This window comes from Mirounga leonina, unplaced genomic scaffold (genome assembly GCF_011800145.1).
Source record: "Mirounga leonina isolate KUSES-001 unplaced genomic scaffold, KU_Mleo_1.0 Mir_177, whole genome shotgun sequence".
Taxonomy (NCBI): Eukaryota; Metazoa; Chordata; class Mammalia; order Carnivora; family Phocidae; genus Mirounga; species Mirounga leonina.
This window is the reverse complement of record NW_023270459.1, coordinates 1838075-1857645: the sequence shown is the minus strand read 5'-3', so window position 1 is coordinate 1857645 and position 19571 is coordinate 1838075. Positions and strand designations below refer to the sequence as shown.

The window sequence follows — 19571 nt, the reverse complement described above, 5'->3', positions numbered from 1 at the left end:
CATTGTGTGATTATATTAGCCTAAATATATAATTATATAATTATGTGTTATAAAATTCAAGAATATGATACAAACTCATGTGTTGTATATGACAGTTGTATTAATATATCAATATTTAAGTATATGACACATACCACCAACCTATTATACATTTGACATTTTTTAAGAAAAGATTTATTTATTTTAGATAGAGTGAGCGAGCGCAGGGAGGGGCAGAGGGAGAGAGAAACTTTAGCAGACTCCGCACTAAGTGCAGAGCCCGACATGGGGCTCCATCTCATGACCCTAAGATCATGACCTAAGCCGAAACCAAGAGCTAGAGGCTTAACGGACTGCACCACTCAGGTGCCCCTATACATTTAACTTTTTTTTTTAATTTAAATTTTATTTTTATTATTTTTTAAAGATTTTATTTATATATTTGACAGAGAGACACAGCGAGAGAGGGAACACAAGCAGGGGGAGTGGGAGAGGGAGAAGCAGGCTTCCCGCAGAGCAGGGAGCCCGATGCGGGGCTTGATCCCAGGACCCTGGGATCATGACCTGAGCCGAAGGCAGACGCTTAACTGACTGAGCCACCCAGGCGCCCCTATACATTTAACATTTGATGTATAATTTTTTTTTTAAGATTTTATTTATTTACTTGACAGAGAAAGACACAGCGAGAGAGGGAACACAAGCAGGGGGAGTGGGAGAGGGAGAAGCAGGCTTCCCGCAGAGCAGGGAGCCCGATGCGGGGCTCGATCCCAGGACCCTGGGATCATGACCTGAGCCGAAGGCAGACGCTTAACTGACTGAGCCACCCAGGTGCCCCTATACATTTAACATTTGATGTATAATTTTTTTTTAAAGATTTTATTTATTTACTTGACAGAGAAAGACACAGCGAGAGAGGGAACACAAGCAGGGGGAGTGGGAGAGGGAGAAGCAGGCTTCCCGCGGAGCAGGGAGCCCGATGCGGGGCTCGATCCCAGGACCCCAGGATCATGACCTGAGCCAAAGACAGATGCTTAACATCTGAGCCACCCAGGCGCCCCTGATGTATAATTTTATTGGACTGCAAGATATTGTTTTGTATAACTTAAGAGATACCATTACATGTTAATAATTTTAATATTATCAATAAGTTACCTGTATCAATAAGTTACCATATCATAGGCTCTAAAAGGTTTTCTCGTGACCCCTACCCCCAGCCCCATGTAGGGACTCTTCTAAATTAGCCCAACTGACAGATGAAGAAACTGAGGCCCAGAGGCACAAAATTGTATGCTGGCAGGAGTCCCAGGTATGTTTGGTGTCCTGCACTGGGCCTCCAAGCCTCACAGCGGCCTGTTTTAGGAAACTGCAGAGGCCGATTGTCCAAGCTCCACAGCCACACTCCCCAGAGCTGGTGGGGGACCCAGGGGAGCCAGTGTGCCTTCAGGCCATGGAGGGCCCTAAGCAAGAAAGCAAGAAGGAGCTGCTTACCCCTCTCAGGTCTCCCCTGTTGACAAAACCCATGGACCTCATCTGCATAAAGGGGTGGCCCAGCTAGTGGCCTTCAGTGGCTCAGGCAGCCGCTGGGGAGAAGGAGGGTTAGAACTCTGGTGGTGGGGGGGTCGTGGGGGTGGGGAGGAAGGTGGCCCTTAGGAATGGGTTTTTGTTATAATTAGATTTTATTATATATCAAGACAATAAAGTGGAATGGGTAAGAACCCTAGCACTGGGTTCAGATCCTTTGCTCAGCCTCTGTGTGACCCCGGGCAAGTCACTCTACCTCACTGTCCTCAGCTTTCCTCATCTGTAAAATGGGCACCATAAGTCTACTGATTTCATTCATTCTGGTCCTTAAAATTAAACATGGCAAGGACCATGCATTTTTATTTCCTCCTCTAAATAATGTGATAATAGCAGGATTGTCCTGACAACTAAATGAGATGCAGTAAAAATATCTTTGTTTGGGGCCTCAAATACAACAGGCACACAAAAGATGTCTGCTATGGCTATTATTCCTGCCTCAAAAGATTTTATAAAGATGATGATGATGATGATGATGATGTAAGCAACACTTAATAATAACATTTCCTATGCATTGGTACTCTTTAAGTGCTGTAAATAAATTATCTCATTTAATCCTTGCAAAGGGCCTGTGAGGTAGGTATTATTAATTTCTCCTTACCAGTTGGGGAAACTGAGGCACAGAGCAGGGATGTGACTTGTCCAAGGACACATAAGGGAGTGGCAAGCCTGGGATTCAGATCCAGACTATCTGGCTCAGAGTCCTTGCTTTTAATCACTAAGTATGGTGCTTTTTAAATTTGGGAGACCTTGATGTGCATCCCAGCTCCACTGTATGGTATCAAGCAGAGGCTTCCCAGCTCAGAGCCTCAGTTTGCTCTCTGTGAAATGGGAGAATGACCTTCCTTACCCTAGAGGTGCAGAGGGGGCAGCTACCTTCCAGACGCTCCCCCTACAACCTCCCATGCCACCTACGCGTACCTCCGGCCAAGGTTTGGGGCCTGAGGGTGGGGCTCTGGTGAGGGGGCGTGGCCTTGGACGCTCTGGCCCAATGGGAACCGGGGGGGGGCAGGGACCTCCTCCCAGCTCTGTCCAGCAGGCGAATCCTCCTCGCAGTTCCATCTACCTCCCGGGTGCCCCAGAGGTCTCCGATCCCAGCCCACCCCCAGCCCACCCGCCCAGCCTGCAGCCCCCTCCTCCTATTCCCCGACCTCAGCCTGCGCCCCTCGGGCCTCGACATCATGGGTGACGGAGGAGAGGGTGAGGATGAGGTCCAGTTTCTGCGCACGGTGCGTATCTCTGTGTTAGGGGGTCTCTGGGGCTATCTCTCGGGTCCCTCTGAGTGTCTCCTTGTCTCCGGATGTCTCTGTACTGATCGCTGGTGGCCTTTGAGTTTCAGGGTCTATTCTTCTGTCCCTTTGGGTGACCGTCACTCTATCTTTCTCCTTTTTTGTCTCTCAGTCTCGCTCACCTTTCTCACCATAGAGAATTAGAAGACTTTGGGACTGCAGAATGGGGAGGGGGATTTTCGGCCACTCTCTCTTCTGACATTAGCTATTTGTCCCAGAGAAGAGGGGTTAGCTGAAGGAGCACCCCCCTCCCACCACCCTGGAAGCCGGCACTTGGGGAAGGTGGTTCTAATTCCCGAGCTTAATTTAGCTGTTCTCCCTGCCCCCCGCCCCCACACACCACCTAGCCTACTTCTCTTTTGCTCCAGACTCTGACCTAATTTAAATTTTGGGAACGGGGCTGGGGTGGTCTGGAGGACCTAACTTCTTTGAACTTCCAGCCCTTGAGGGTCTCCTGAGGGGACCCTCGGTTCTGGGTCTTCTTTCTTCCCTCCCCTCTTTTGGGTAGGAGGGCCAAATATGGCTGCTAAAGGTCTCTGGGTAGTGTCTCTCCCTATCCATCTCTTTGGGTTGTCTCTGTCTTGCTGTCTCTCCATCTCTGTCTCTCCCTGTCTCTGTCTTTGTTCTTTGGCTTTAGGCCTTCTGCATTTTGTTCTGCCTCCCTAGCTCTGTCTCTCCTGGCATCTCTGGTCCCCTACTGGGGGGTAGGGATGAGAATTGGAACAACAGGTGTCCCTCCCAGAATAGCCAGCTTTTCTGGGGCCTGGGCAGGGGACAGGGAGAGGGTGTGGGGGGGGGGGAGGGGCTGCCCAACTCAGAGTCCTTCCCACTTTTCCCTGCCAGTGGCTGAGTGTATGGGAGGGGATGTTCTCTCCTCTGGGCCAGGTCTGCTGACCCTGCGCTAGCCCCTCCCCTCCTCCTCCCAGGCCCTGGGAAATGCTGACACAGCATTCCGGGGCCCCAGAATAGGACCCTGGTGAGCTGGGTCAGATTTCCTGGGAGGGAGGAACAAACAGCTGGGGCTAGTAGTGAAGGATAGGGACAGCTGGTCATTCGGCCACAGGAGGAGGCCTAGCTTCACCCTAGACTCTTGCCCCAGCTCCAGCCCCTTAGCAGACACCATGGGTTGGGCTCTCCCCTCCTCCCCGGCCCTAATAAGACCATGGCCATGGTATTAGCCTTGAGCAGCCGCTCTACGTCAGGCCCCATGCCCAGGGCCTTGGTCTCCTGAGACATCTAATTATATCCTCGCCTACCCTATCTTCTGAGGTAGGGCCCTATCTTTATCTCCCTGGGAGATTTGAGGGAAACCAAGGCCTGAGTGGTAGAGTCACTTGCCCAAGGTCAAGGCCAGAAAGTGTCATCTCTGGATGCCCCTGGGACCCACCCAGTGGAGAACTGACCTCAGATTTGCCAGGTTAACCTGTGCTGGGGTCTACAGCTCTGGCCCTGGCATCTCTTGGCCCCAGACTAGGTCTGTTTTCCTGAACTTTATTGGAGGTGGTGTGGTATTCTTCTCACACTTTTTGGACCTCATCCCACCAGTCAGAAATACATTTTATCTTGCAACCCAGCGCATGCAAATACACACGTATATTATTTTTTTTTAAGATTTTATTTATTCATTTATTTGAGAGAGTGAGAGAGAGAGAGAGAGAGCACACGAGAGGGGGGAGGGTCAGGGGGAGAAGCAGACTCCCTGCTGAGCAGGGAGCCCGATGCGGGACTCGATCCCAGGACTCCAGGATCATGACCTGAGCCGAAGGCAGTCGCTTAACCAACTGAGCCACCCAGGCGCCCACACACATATATTATTTTTAAAACCCAACTTTATTGAGGTATAATTGACATGCAATAAATTGTACCCATTTTAGGTGTCCTAGTTCAGTGAGTTTCGAAAAACTACACACGCATGAAACCACCGTCATAAGCAAGACATAGAACATTTCCTTTACCCCAGAAAGTTCCCTCTTGCTCTTTGCAGTACTCACCCTGTCTGTCTGCTGTATGTCACTGGTTTCCATTAGGCACTTGGAGGGTTTCATATGTAGTATATGCTCCTTTGCCTTGCTTCCTTTGCTCAGCCTATTTTTGACATTTATCCACATGGCATGTGTCAAGAGTATTTCTTTTTGTTGCCGAGTGGTACTGCACTGTGTCAATGTGCCACAATTTGTTTCTCAGTTCACCTGCTGATGGACATTTGGGTTGCCTCCCAATTCGTGCGATTATAGACAAGTTGGGTGCATTCACACACATCTAGTTTTTCCTGGAAACAGGTTTCATAAAATGTAGGGAGCCCTTAGAACAGGGGGGGCATGTTGCTATGTTCTGCTCTACTTCATTTCAGTTTTTAAGCATGGTGGCCATGCTCCCCCCCCCGCCAAACGAATTCATTTCCGTTTGATGGGTGGTGACCTCTAGCCCTGCCTAGGTTGGAGTTGCTCAAAGCATGGCCCACGTCAGAGCCTCCTGGATGCTGGTAATGGCCAGGATTCCCCGCTCACCTCACCCCAGAGCCATTGACTCATGTCCTTGGTGCTGGGTGGGAAACTAAGGCAGCAAGGGACCTGCATTTGTAACCAGGTCACCTCCGTTCATGCTGCTGCAGGAGGAAGTTAGAGGATCTTGGTGTAATGATTAGGCCTCCAGTCTCTGGCTGATATCCTGGTTTGCCATTTGCTTGCTTCCTAACTTTGGGCAAGTGATTTGAAGTTTTCTCTCTGAGCCTCAGTTTCCTAATCTGGAAAATAGGGGCAAAAGTAGGTACCATAATGATTCAAGGGGCTCCCTGCAAACTCTCCCTGAGCTCATCTCCTCCCGCTTTCTCGCTCCTTCTGCCAACTGCCTCCTGCTATTCCTCAGCACCCACGTTGGCTCCCTCCAGCCACAGGCCTCGGCACAGGCTGCCCGGCTTCCAGAACGTTCTTCCCCCAGAGATGAGCAGGCCGGATCCCCTTCTTGTTAGTCAGACAAAGCACAGCTCAAATGTCACCTCCTTGGAGAGGCTGCCACTTCACCCCCTCACTGATGTCATCCCTACCCCTAAAGCCACTCTATTACATCAGCCTGGGTTGTTTCATAATACTGGTCACTGACGTGAAAATTATGAACCTATCCCTTTGCGTATTGTGAGTGTCCCCCACGAGGATGGCGCCCCATGAGGACAGGGACTTTGCTTTATTCGCTGCTCTATATCTGGTGCCTAGATCAGAGCCTGGCTGCAGGTGCTACCCAATAGCTATCCGCCGAAGGAACGTAAAGCCCTGAGCGTAAAGCCGGGCAGATAGTAAGTGCTTAATACATGCAAGCTGTCTAACCCTCTGAACACACAAGTGCCCTGCATGTGCCGGGAGGTCGGGGTTGGAGGTTACAGAGCAGATCAGACCTCTCCTTCTTCCCTGGCTGAGCAACCGACGAGGGGCTGCCCGTGTGCTCAGGAGCCAGGGACTGGAGCGAGTTTGTGTGATATGCTGGATGGAGGGGCTGGAGGCTGTGGGACCTCAGGCGGGACACCGAACTTCCTTGAGCCTGTTTTCTCAGCTGTGGAAGGAAATAACCACTGCCTTACTCAACGGTTAAGAGCTGAGGTCTCTATCACTTCTGACTGATGTCAAAGTGTTGGGCATTCCCCCGTGCACACGTATATTAGTTATAACTGTAGATAGGGGCTACTTTACTAATGTATGAAGAGGTGGTCTACTGTTCTAAGAATGTGGCATATAGAGCCACGGCGTGGGGATCAAATCCCAGCTCAGCTGCAGGACAGCTGTGTGACCTCAGGCAGCTTACTTGACCTCTCTGGGTCTCAGTTTCCACAGGTTCACATCATAGAACTTAACGTCAGAGGATTCAGCAGTGAGTTCATACGTGTTAAGTTCTTGGAATGGGACCTGGCACATAGAAAATACCCTATTTCACTTAAAACTTTAGCTTATAACCTTGAAATCATTTCCAGCTTAGAGCAGAGTTGCAAGGTTACTTCGAAGAACTCCCGCGTGGCCGTAAGTCATTTCCCCCACTTGTTACGATTTGGCACATTTGCTTTATCTCTCTCCCCCGCCCTCCCTCTGTGCACATTTCCCTCCTCAACTGTTTGAGGGTAAGCTGTGGACATGATACTTAAGTCCTAAAACACTTCAGTGTCTGTTTCCAAAGGAACAAGGGCAGTCTCCTCTTACAAAACCACAGGACAGTCATCAACCTCAGGAAATGTAGCCTTGCTCGGATGCCATTATCTGTCACGGTCCTGGTCCGTCTTTCACCAGCGGTCACCAGGAAGGAGTCCCTTGTGGCCTGTCCAGGATCCAGCCTGGGCCCCGGCATTGCATTCAAGTGTCATTAGAAAGCACTCCTTGGGGTGACTCTTGGTATCAGTTCAGGTCTTGATCTTAGGATCGTGTGTTTGAGCCCCGCGTTGGGCTCCATGCCGGGTTTAGAGCCTACTTAAATTAAAAAAAAAAAAAAGAAAGAAAGAAAAAGAAAAAGAGAGAAAGCACTCCTTTATTGATAGCTTTTACCGAAACAATACACCAAAGAGAAATTAGAGAAGGCTGAGCTTAAAAGCCATTGAAATTGGGGGGTTTATAGTTTCCACCTCCAGTGGCTCACCTTGCGGACCCCACTGGAGCCAGTAGGACTGGGGTTCAAATCCCAGCTCCTCGCCTTAACAGCTGTGTGGCCTTGGACAAGCTATGCCCCCTCCTTGAGCCTCAGTTTCCCCATTTGAAAATGGGGATGACTCTAGCTTCTGTCCCATGGGATGGTAAAAGTGTGTGGAGCCCTCAGCATGGGCCCCCATGTGACACTTTGTGAGCTGGTATTATCAGTCGCCGTCTCTTTCGTGAGAAGGGTAGGGTGACGGTCTGCAGTGTCTGCGGGAGCCCTGACCCCGTGGCCTGCCCACAGGATGACGAAGTGGTCCTTCAGTGCAGCGCCACCGTGCTCAAGGAGCAGCTCAAGCTCTGCCTGGCCGCCGAGGGCTTCGGCAACCGCCTCTGCTTCCTGGAGCCCACCAGCAATGCCCAGGTCAGTGTGGGAGTGTGGGGGGGTCTGAAGGGGCAGAGTCTAGGGTCCAAAGAAGAGGGGTCTGGGTCTGAAGAGGGGGTGCTGACGGGAGAGCAAACAGAGAGGCGCTAAGAAGGAAAAGGGGGCTGGAGGTCCGAGACAGGGAGTGGAGGTCTGAGAAGGGAGAGCAGGGGACCTGGGCAGGGGGAGTCTGAGGGGATGGAGGATCTTGAGTTCAAAGAAGAGGGGATCTGGAGGCGGCTGCTGATGGGAGACAAAATGGGGACTTGAAAAGAAAAGGGGGCTAGAGGTCTGAGGTAGGTAGGGGTGGAGGTCTTCGGAGGAAGGGGCAGAGGCTCAGGAGTCTCAGGAGGCAGGGGTTTAAGGGGGCAGAGGGCCTTGGATCCAAAGCAAAAGGGCCTGCAGGATTGGGGGATGCTAGCAGGATAGGGGGTTGCTGACTGAGGAGGGAGTTAGAAGCTGAGAGTGGAGGGAGCCCAGGTCTGAGGGTGAGGTGGACTCAGGGTCTGAGAGTGGAGGTGACCTGGGGGCTGGGAAAGGGAGGGGACATGGAGTCAGGTGGTGGAGGAGGCCGAGGGTCTGAGGGAGTCAGAGAGTCTTGGGTCCAAGGGGGAGGATGCTCCGGAGTCTGAGGTGACTGGGTGGGAGACTGAGGAGGAAGGCACAAGGTTGGACCCTGCTGTGATTTGGAAGCAGTGTTCAGTGTCTGAGGAAGGAGGCAGGAATTGGGGCTCTCTGATGGTGATTGCAGGGGTGGGGCTTCCTGGGGGGTTGCAGAGGTTTGGGCTATCTGCAGGGGAAGGCATGGCGTTGGAGCAGGTGCAGGAGAGGGCTGAGGCTTGCTCTGAGATTAGGTGGGCTGTGGGGTACTCAGGCGGGGAGGGTGGTGTGGAAGCTTCTGTGAGGTTCGGGTGGGGTTTAGGTGTTCGAGGGAGGAGGCATGTTTCCTGTGATGTTGGTATAGATTCAGGGTATCTGAAGGGGAGGCAGAGTGCAGGGGCTTCTTGGGGGATTGGGGTCAGGTCTGGGTCCGTAAGGGGTGTGGGTATTTAGACCAGCGCTCAGGGGCCTTCAGGCACCCCCCTCACATCTTCCCACCCCCAGAATGTGCCCCCCGATCTGGCCATCTGTTGCTTCGTCCTGGAGCAGTCCCTGTCGGTCCGAGCCCTGCAGGAAATGCTGGCCAATACCGTGGAGGCTGGCGTGGAGGTGAGGCTCCCGGCCCAGGCGGGGGCAGGGCCAGGGCTGGGTGGGAAGACCTGGGGCTTGTTCACCATCTGCTCTTCTTCCTCTCTCCACCCGCCCCCCACAGGCCCTCAATTTGGATAAGTGGGTAGGTCTGGCCTTGGGTGTCACCTTGTCCTTCCCACCTCTCCTGACCCCAGGCCCGCCTCTTGGGCGCACATCCTGCACACAGGGGCTGGGGGCCTCCCCCACCCCAGTTGTCAGGGGCTGTGGAGTCCACACAGGCCAGGCAGGAAGGAAGGAAGGGCGTGGGGGCTTCTGAGCCCCCATGCCCCCGCCTGCTCCTTTCTTCTCTTTCCCATCCTTTCCTCCAACCCTGATCCCAGCTCTTCTCTGCATGGGACCTCCCCTCTCGCCTCCCCCTGTTCCAAGTGTGGGTCCCTTCCACTCTAGGAGTAGGTCGGCCATGTGATCATGGGGCCCCATCACATGGCCCCCTCAGAGCATGGGCATGTGAGAGCCAGGATGGGAGGCATGATGCCATCGAGAGACCGGGTGACCCCCTCCCCCAAGGAGGGGCAGAGTCTCCTTGTGCTTGGGGGGGGGGGGCAGCACAGGGCGGGTCCCTGTGGGGAGGTTCAAAGATTTAACGACTGGTAGGACTACACTGGTGCATACCGGCTGCAACTCAGCTGCGTTAGGACAGGTTACAGCAAAAGGGGCCAAGGCCCATGGTATATGAGGTATTGGGGCTTCCCTGGGAGTCCCCAGGCAACTGGAACAGGGGTTCAGCCTCCCTGAGGGATTCTGGGGCCTGGTTAACAAGATGAAGGGGGCAGGGAGGACAGAGTGGGCTTTGGGAAATATAAAACGTCCTATCCACAGGCTTCTCAGAGACACAGCCCCTACTTCCATGAATGGGGGAACTGAGGCGAAGAATCTGTTGAGGGTCTGAGCTAAGGCTTCCTCGTGTCCAGGCCTGAGCATGCTACTTTATGGGGAGCATATTGCCACCTGGGATAGGCCAGATGCCTTGGGGGCTTCTGTACTCACTCTGTGCCCTCTCTCCCGCATCGTCCCCCCGCAGTCGTCCCAGGGCGGGGGCCACAGGACACTCCTGTACGGCCATGCCATCCTGCTCCGGCACACACACAGTGGCATGGTGAGTGCCCGAGCGAGGGCGCGTGGGCAGGGGCAGGGGACGCAGGGCCCGCCGGAAGAGGCTGACTCCCCTCTACAACCCTAGTACTTGAGCTGCCTTACCACCTCCCGCTCCATGACTGACAAGCTGGCCTTCGACGTGGGACTGCAGGAAGATGCCACAGGTGCGGCGCTGGAGGGGGGACGGTGGGGATGGGGAGACTCCAGGCAGGGGCCGGGCTGCAGGAGGTGCAGGACTGGGAGGGCAGGGATGCGGGGACAAGGGCAACTTGGGCCAGCATGGGGGAACCCTAGGCAGAGGGTCTGAGGGCAGGAATGGAGGACGTGAGGCAAAGAGTAGGTAATAGGAGATGATAGGAGGATTTGGGACAGAGGGCTGGGGAGGCTCTGTGGCTGGGAAGCCCTTGGGGAAGGGCATTCTGGGTAGCTCTCATTCTGACAGCTTGCCCCCCACCCCAGGAGAGGCCTGTTGGTGGACGATGCACCCGGCCTCCAAGCAGAGGTCGGAGGGAGAGAAGGTCCGCGTTGGGGATGACCTCATCCTCGTTAGTGTCTCCTCAGAGCGCTACCTGGTGAGCAATCCCACCCCCAGCCCAGCTACGGCTGCCCCAGGGCTGAGGGGCCCCCCCGGGACCGCCCACCTCCTCATCCTCCGTTTGTGGGCTCTCTGGCCACCACGTCCCGACTCCCGATTCCAAGTTTCCTGACCTCTGGCATCCACTTCTGGTCTTTGGTGCCCCATGGCCCAGTTGGATCTTGGTTTCCTGATCTGTGATCTCTGATTTTCTGTCTCCTGTCTGCCGCTTTCCCGGCTTCCACCTTTGGTTTCTGGCCTCTGACTCTGGAACTGTTGCTCACCCCACCATCGTCTCTGACTGCCACATCCTGGCTGCACCCAGCACCTGTCCACGGCCAGTGGGGAGCTCCAGGTTGATGCCTCCTTCATGCAGACACTGTGGAACATGAACCCCATCTGCTCTGGCTGTGAAGAGGGTGAGGGTCCCAGACCTCATGCCCCTAGATTAAGACCCCCAAAACAGACTTCCCACATTGCCCCTCAAACATGTCCATACTGAGCCTTGGAACCTCAGACCCCAAACCTAGATCTCCAAATTATGACCCTCATACTTAGATGTCCAACTGACCCCAAATCCAGAACGCTGGAGCTCAGACCCCAAACCCCAAACTCAGTATCAGCCACCCGAATCCAGACCCCAAAGCTCACATGCCAAACTCAGGCACTGGAGGTCAGTCAGACCCTTAAACTCAGATCCAAAGCTGAAAATATCACATTTGGAGCTTATCCTTCAGACGCCCAAGCCTCAGATGACAAGCACAGATGGAGACCTCAGCTCCCCACACTCAGACCCCCAAATTCAAACCCAGATACCCAAATACTCAAACCAACACCTCTAATTCAGACCCCAAACCTCAGTCAACTGACCTCAGACTTCCAAGTTTTAACCTCAAATATCTAAAATCATCTTCCAAATTCAGACCCTCATGCTAGGACCCCACAGCATGACCCCAAAACTTTGACCCCAACTCTCACACCCAAACCTCAACCCAAGCTGAGACTCAGACCACAGATCCTGAAACTCAGGCCTTAATCTCAAACGCACCAGCTTCTGACTCCAAAGCCCAGATCTAACTTCAGACCCCAAACCTCAGATACCAGCCTTGGACCTCCAAAATCAACACTCAAAGTCCAGACCCTAGCCTCAGACTCAACCATCACACCTCTAACCCCAGACCCCAAATCAAGCCTTGGAACTCAGAGCCCAGTATCTGGGAACATGAGACTCAAACCTCTGATCCCAACCTCAAAAATCCAAACTCAGACCCACAAACCCCCCAACGTCAGCCCTGTACACTCAGACCCCCAAACTTAGATTCCCCACCTTAGACCCTAAATCTCATACCCCCACTTCAGACCTCAAACTTAGCCCAAATCTCAGACTGCATGGCAGTCTGATTTCAGAGATCCTGAAACTCAGATCTCTAACTGCAGACCGCCCCAAACCCAGTCCCAGTCTCCCACAGGGGAAAAGCAGGACCCCTGGATTCCACTTTGGCTCCCGGGCCCCTCCAGGTCTCCAGCCCCGCAGTGACCTCTTTCCCTTGCTCCTCTCCAGGCTATGTGACCGGGGGCCATGTCCTCCGCCTCTTTCATGGACACATGGATGAATGTCTGACCATTTCCCCCGCTGACAGTGAGGACCAGCGCAGGTCTGGGATGGGGACAAGAGGCCCTGGGGTGTTGGGGTAGGAGGGGGGGAACACAGAGGTAGGCCAGGGGGGATAGCACCCTGTGGGTGGGGTTGGGGATCACATTCTGGGGGGCTGGTGACTGAACCCCTGACCTCACTCTCTCTCGTGCCCCCAGACTTGTCCACTACGAGGGGGGAGCTGTGTGCACCCACGCCCGCTCCCTCTGGAGACTGGAGCCACTGAGAATCAGGTGGGGGGTTTGGGGCTGAGAGCTCCTGGGGGGCCTGGGAGGGGAGAGAGGGTCTTGAAGATCTGAGAAGGAAACTGGAGTGTTGTGAGGGAAAATCTGAGGAGCCCAAGAAGGTGAGGAGGGTCTTCAGGGTCCTCGAATCCTGGAGGAAAAGGACTTAGGGGAGGGTGGGCATTCCTAAGGGAGAGATTGGGCGTCCCCAGTAAAAATGCGAGGAGACGCCCCGCCCCCCCGCAGGAAGACTGGGGGCTTGATGAGGTTTGGACCAAGACTGTGGTGTCCACGGGAGGGCTAGGGGAGTCCTCTGACCCTCCGTGCCCCCACCCTTCGCAGCTGGAGTGGAAGCCACCTGCGCTGGGGCCAGCCACTCCGTATCCGGCATGTCACCACGGGGCGGTACCTGGCGCTCACCGAGGACCAGGGCCTGGTGGTGGTTGATGCCAGCAAGGCCCACACCAAGGCCACCTCCTTCTGCTTCCGCATCTCCAAGGTTGGTGGGGGGCCAGGGTGCCCTCCCTCACTTGGAGCCCCGAATCTGGCCCCATCCCCCACTCCACAGGCTCTTGGGCGGGGGGGGGGGGCTCCCTGATTAAATGCACAGGCAGAGGAGGCTGACCTCTGTCCCTTGCCCCTGCAGGAGAAGCTGGATACGGCCCCCAAGAGGGATGTGGATGGCATGGGTCCCCCTGAGATCAAGTATGGGGAGTCACTGTGCTTTGTGCAGCATGTGGCCTCGGGCCTGTGGCTCACCTACGCCGCCCCAGACCCCAAGGCCCTGCGGCTTGGTGTGCTCAAGAAGAAGGTGGGCGCCTGGTGAGGGGAAGGGGTGGGGGTGTCGGCAGGGGCGCAGGAAGGGGACTGGGCGGTGGTCATGCTTGAGCCTTTGGGAGTTTGAGGGCAGGACTGAGAGAGAAACTGAGATTGAGAGAGACAGGAAAGAAGAAAGAGGGATAGACAGATAAAGAGGCAGAGAAGGAGAGAGATACAGAGACAGAGAAAGGCAGAGACAAAAAGACATGGAAACAGGGACGTGTACGTGGTTCAGTCGGTTAAGCATCTGCCTTTGGCTCAGGTCATGATCCCAGGGTCCTGGGATCGAGCCCTGCTTTGGGCTCCCTGCTCAGCAGGGTGTCTGCTTCTCCCTCTTCCTCTGTGTGCACGCTCTCTCTCTCAAATAAATAAATAAATCTTAAAAAAATAAAAAAGACATGGAAACAGAAAAACAGAGAAAGACAAAGACAGAGAAGGAGAGATGGAAAAGACAGAGAGAGACAGAGACAGTGACAAACAGACCAAGAATAACATTTGGCAAATTATTGAGTACCCCAGTTGTTCTGGATGTGTGTGTGGAAAAGTAGGTGAGACATGGTGAATAAACTGAGACATGGTGAATAAACTGCCTTTAATGAAGTACATAGCCACTCTGGAACGAGGGCACAGCATGTGCAAAGGCCCTGAGATTGGAATGAGATTGGTTTGTTGCAGTACCAGAAAGAAGATCCAGTTTGGCTGGAGCACAGAGATTGAGGGATGAGTCTTGGAAGATAAGGACAGAGAAGAGATACGAGCCAATCATGTGGGGTCTTGTGGGCCATGGGGAGGGTCCCAGGTTTTACCCTTAGTGAGATGGAGCCCCAAGAGCGTTTTGAGCAGGCCAGCGAGGTGACCTGACTCAGGTTCACGTGGTTCCTTAGCTGCTTGTAGGGTGGGGGTGAGGAGCAGAGCTGGAGTAGGGAGCCCAGGGAGGCGACTGTTGATATGGTCAGGTGGGACAAAACAGTGGCAGGACTAGGGTGGGGACTGTGGAGTAGGGAAGGTGGCAGATTCTGGTTGTATTCTGAGGGTGGAGCCAACAGGATTTTCTGACAGACTGGATATCGAGGTGAGAGGGACAGGGGTTGAGGATGATGCCATGATTTTTGCCCTGAGCGACTGGAAGGATGGAAGTGCCATTAACTGAGTCGGGGACAGTCAAGTGTCCGCTCAGGATGACAGGGATCCAGGGTCTAGAACAGAGCCCCTCGATAAAGAGTGAATGAATTAGAAGAGTAGGGAGACACCCGTTCGCAGAAAACGAGGCTTGTAGTCGGATACCTGATGGGAGGATGTCGAGACAGGCCCAAAGGGAACTGTGGGAGCTGTCAGCAGTGGTTAAGCATCTGCCTTTGGCTCAGGTCATGATCCCAGGGTCCTGGGATCAAGACCTGCTTCGGGCTCCCTGCTCAGCAGGGTGTCTGCTTCTCCCTCTTCCTCTGTGTGCACGCTCTCTCTCTCAAATAAATAAATAAATAAAAAGAGAGAGAATGGAAGAGTCAGGTGAAGAGGGATAGAAGGTGGTGTCCTGCAGAGAGACTCAGTGGAGGACAGGGGGCAGCTCTGGGGCTAGTCTGGATGGAGGTCTGTGGGCATCGCCGTTGGTGGCCCAGCCCACTCCCGACCTCTCTGTCCTCCCACTGCCAGGCCATGCTGCACCAGGAAGGCCACATGGACGACACGTTGTCACTGACCCGCTGCCAGCAGGAGGAGTCCCAGGCTGCCCGCATGATTTACAGCACTGCTGGCCTGTACAACCAGTTCATCAAGTGAGCCACCTGCCCACTCTGCACCCCCGGTGCCAGGCCCCACCTTGACCCCCAAGCTCCTGGTAGTCATACACCTGACCCCTTTAATCTCTACCGCTGACTTCCACACCCCTAACATGCACAGGATCCCTAACCTCTAAGCCTCTGACCTCTATACACTTGACCCCTAATCTGACCTTGATAACCATGATTTTGACCTCACATCCCTGATCACCGCTGACACGCAGACCCTTGATCCTGGAGCTCCCCAGCCTAACACCTGCTTCCACGACCCCCTGTGCTTACACAGGCGTGAGTCCCAGTCCTGGCCCTGTCCTTGGCCACTGTGTGACCTCAGGCCAATGTCAGTCGCAGTCTCCCCCTCTGTGAAACAGGTGTGTCCATGAGAGTTCTCCGGGGGCCAGGGGGTAGGACTCGCGAGCGCCGCAGGATAGCGCTCGGGGCTCATTGCTGACAAGTGCGCCGTCCCCACAGGGGCCTGGACAGCTTCAGCGGGAAGCCGCGGGGCTCGGGGCCGCCAGCTGGCACAGCGCTGCCCATCGAGGGTGTCATCCTGAGCCTGCAGGACCTCATCGGCTACTTCGAGCCGCCCTCCGAGGAGCTGCAGCACGAGGAGAAGCAGAGCAAGCTGCGCAGCCTGCGCAACCGCCAGAGCCTCTTCCAGGAGGAGGTGAGGCCGCGGCGGGGGGCGGGGCCCGTGGACGCGGGTGGGCGGAGCCTGAGGGAGGGGCGGTGCCGCGGCGCCGGGCGGGGCGGGGCCTGAGGGACCGGGGAAGTACGTAGTGGTCTGAGAGCCTGCGGGGCGGGTCGCAGGCCGCGGGGACAAGTGAGGGGGCGGGGCCTTGAGGAGGGGCGGGGATTTGGGTTGGTAGGCGGAGCCTTGAGGGAGGGGCAGGGCGTTGGGCAGGGCGTTTGGCAGGGCAGGGGCGGTGCCTGTGAAAGCGAGACGCAACCAGAACGCAGGGGGCGGGGCGGGCCTTGCTCCTTCACCCGGGGAGGGGGGCGGGGCCTAAGTGAAGCCTTGTGCAGAGAGGCTAGGCCTGTGGAGGCTGTCAGGACCGGAAGAAGTCAGAGGATGAGGCTGTGGGAGTCAGGAGGCTGTGTCTGTTGGGGCTTGGCCTGCAGTTGGGGGCACCGAACCAGAGTGGAGCATGGGGGTAGGGGCAGGGCCAGAGGTGGTTCTTTGAGCATCAGTGACCTCAGTGCAGGGAGGGTCCTCAGTTGCAGTCAGGGGGTCCGTGTGTTTCGAGAGCACGAAGGGAAGAGATGTGGAGGGGCCTCCGTTCAGCACCGGGTCTGAGTGAGGGGGACCGAGCCGGGTGGGAGGAGGGGACTGGACAAAGGTCTGATGGCTCCACAGGGTGATGGGGGAGCATGTTCACTTAAATGCTAACGACCTGGCCCTTCTCCCGTCCAGGGACTCCCAGTCTGATCCAGAAATGATAATAGTAACAATAACAAAACTTATGGAGTGGAATTAGTATATGCCAAGCCTGGTGCTAGCACAGAGCGGGTGCTATATAAGTGTTGGTGGTTATTATTACCTTGAATTTAGGCTTTATTATGTGCTAAGGGTGCCATATACATGACATCCTCCTGATAACCCCATGGGGGGTGTAATTCCCATATTACGAATGGGTCACTGAAGCTCTGAGAGACGAGATAACAGCCGTCTACCCTGTGGTGGTTTTTTTTTTGTTGATTTTGCCGTTTCAAGTGGCCCCCAAGTTTAGTGCTGGAGTGCTGCCCAGTGTTCCTGAGCGCAAGACGCTGTGATGTGCCTTACAGAGAAAATAAATGTTACATAAGCTTCATTTAGGCATGAGTTATGATGCTGTTGGCCATGAATTTAATGTAATGAATCAACAATATGTATTAAACCAGTGTCTTTAAACAGACACACATATAAAGCAAGAGGATGTATTGATCGTTTGACAAAAATGTTGTGACTCAGCGAAACTCCCTGTTTGGTTCAGTATTTGCTAACTGTTCATGGTGATTTTAAAGAACCTAACTAGCACAAATAACAAGAACTGACTGTATATGTTTTATATGCCTCTCTGTATGTCTGTTATAATTCACGATAAAAGAAGACAAAGATGAAAATGTAAAATGTGAAAAAATCTCTCTGATGGTTGGTGTGGAGAGTGAGCTGGGTCACACAGGACCCGAGTGGGGTGCTTGGAAGTGGGTGGGATGGAAAGACAACTTCAGGAAGGAAAAGCACAAAGTCAGTCCTGATGTTAATAAGGATGTATTATGTTGGGGACAGCGGCAGAGAGGACAAGGACAGATGTGGGGAGCTGAGGAGGAGAGGAGGGTGATGGGAGTGGAGGGGAACATGGAGCTAAGGGCGTTGGATCTGGGGACATAATCACTGGTTGTTGAAGTCAGATGAATTTACAAATCCAAGAAAAGCAAGGAAGGGAGGGCCTGGGACACCCGCAGTGACCCACCCTGTTTCCCTCGCACCCCAGGGGATGCTCTCCTTGGTCCTGAACTGCATTGACCGCCTAAATGTCTACACCACTGCTGCCCACTTTGCCGAATTTGCAGGGGAGGAGGCAGCCGAGTCTTGGAAAGAGATTGTGAACCTGCTCTATGAACTCCTGGGTAAGGGGCCCAGGCCTGATTTCCCCTAGCGCCCCCAGGTTCTCAGTCCCATTGGGTCTGACCCCTCTTTCCACCCTCAGCCTCCCTGATCCGTGGCAATCGTACCAACTGTGCCCTTTTCTCTACCAACTTGGACTGGCTGGTCAGCAAGCTGGATCGGCTGGAGGCCTCCTCTGGTAGGAGAACCCAGGGGGAGGGGACAGGGGCTGGGGCAGGGGAGGGCCGCGGTCTCCTCACCTGTCACTCTGCCATCTATGCAGGGATCCTGGAGGTGCTGTACTGTGTCCTGATTGAGAGTCCTGAGGTGCTGAACATCATCCAAGAGAACCACATCAAGTCCATCATCTCTCTCCTGGACAAGCATGGGAGGAACCACAAGGTTGGCCCCTCCCCCTGACCTCTCATCCCCTGAAATCTGAACCCTGACCTTTCCCCATGCCCTGGGATTCTCCACTTCCCTCACTTCCCTCCCCCCATCTTGGACTGCTCTCCACACGCTTCCATCTCAACACAAGGGTCTCAAACTGACAGTTCTTAAGTAGATTCTGGGCCACAGATGTGCTTCATTGGATCTCTGAAATATTTTTAAAAATATCTACTTTTGTAGTCCTTAGGGGGCCGTGTTTACACTCTCCAGTTCGCCACAGGTCCTGCCTGTTCCCGATGCATGATTTCTAACCAGCTCCCATGTGTACATTATCCAGTTTGGTCCCCAAAGACAGGAGTGTGCAGCCCCTGATGATCTAAAATCTTCTCTTGGCCCCCCTCACCTCTTACTCCAGTCTCCCCTTCCTTACACTGCTGATGCTTTATCCCAGCTCCTGTGGGCCCCCCACCCCAGGCTGACCTTACTCTGTGACCCTTTACCTTCCTCTGTGAGCCCTGATCTCCCACGTTCACTACCTCCTTACAGTCAAAATCTCCTGTCCTGGCACACCATCCTTAATATCTGGCTTTCCACTGTAGACCTTCCGTGATCTCCCTGCCCTGGTGCTCTCACCACCTGACCTCTGACCTTGACTTTCAGGTGCTAGATGTGCTGTGTTCCCTGTGTGTGTGCAATGGCGTGGCCGTGCGCTCCAACCAAGATCTCATTACTGAGAACTTGCTCCCTGGCCGTGAGCTTCTGTTGCAGACAAACCTCATCAACTATGTCACCAGGTCTGGCCCCTAACCTCTGACCCCAGCCTGACCTCACCCTGACCACAGATCTCAGAACCTCTCCACCCTTTCCCAGACTCAGAGACTCCACATTCAGTGGATGTCCCTTCCAATGCCTCCCACGCTAGGACTTGACACCCAGGCCTCATAGATGTCTGCTCTTGCCCCAGCTCACCCCTGGCTCCCACTCCTCTTGTCCTTTCTCCCTGCTCCATTTCTGCCTCTGTCTGTTCTCCTCTCTGTCTTTTTCTGTTTGCTCATTTTGTCTCTGTCTGTTTCTCTCTCTGTCTGTCTGTTTCTCCTCCATTTCTTTTTTTCTGTCTCCCACCCATCTCTCTCATCTCTGGTTTTTGTTATTGTTTTGAGAGAGAGGGAGGGTGTGGAGGAGCAGAAGGAGAGGGGGAGAGAGAGAATCTTAAGGAGGCTCCACGTCCGCACAAAGCCCAATGCAGGGCTCAATCTCATGACCCCGAGATCATGACCTGAGCTGACATCAAGAGGCAGACACTTAACCCGCTGAGCCACCCAGGCTCC

General features: G+C 54.3%; 1 protein-coding gene across 1 annotated transcript in view; it reads left to right on the top strand.

Moving 5' to 3' along the window:
* Window positions 1–2659: 2659 nt before the first annotated feature.
* Window positions 2660–19571, top strand: part of RYR1 (ryanodine receptor 1) — a 109241-nt gene continuing 92329 nt past the window's right edge. The window contains exons 1-17 of the mRNA XM_035023574.1: window positions 2660–2786; window positions 7755–7874; window positions 8979–9083; window positions 10147–10221; window positions 10306–10384; window positions 10680–10792; window positions 11120–11213; window positions 12356–12449; window positions 12607–12681; window positions 13015–13171; window positions 13319–13483; window positions 15142–15263; window positions 15738–15933; window positions 17741–17876; window positions 17957–18052; window positions 18137–18255; window positions 18904–19037. Coding sequence (XP_034879465.1) covers window positions 2739–2786; window positions 7755–7874; window positions 8979–9083; window positions 10147–10221; window positions 10306–10384; window positions 10680–10792; window positions 11120–11213; window positions 12356–12449; window positions 12607–12681; window positions 13015–13171; window positions 13319–13483; window positions 15142–15263; window positions 15738–15933; window positions 17741–17876; window positions 17957–18052; window positions 18137–18255; window positions 18904–19037 — 1928 coding nt within the window. The 5' untranslated portion in view covers window positions 2660–2738. The remainder of the gene's footprint in view (window positions 2787–7754; window positions 7875–8978; window positions 9084–10146; window positions 10222–10305; window positions 10385–10679; window positions 10793–11119; window positions 11214–12355; window positions 12450–12606; window positions 12682–13014; window positions 13172–13318; window positions 13484–15141; window positions 15264–15737; window positions 15934–17740; window positions 17877–17956; window positions 18053–18136; window positions 18256–18903; window positions 19038–19571) is intronic.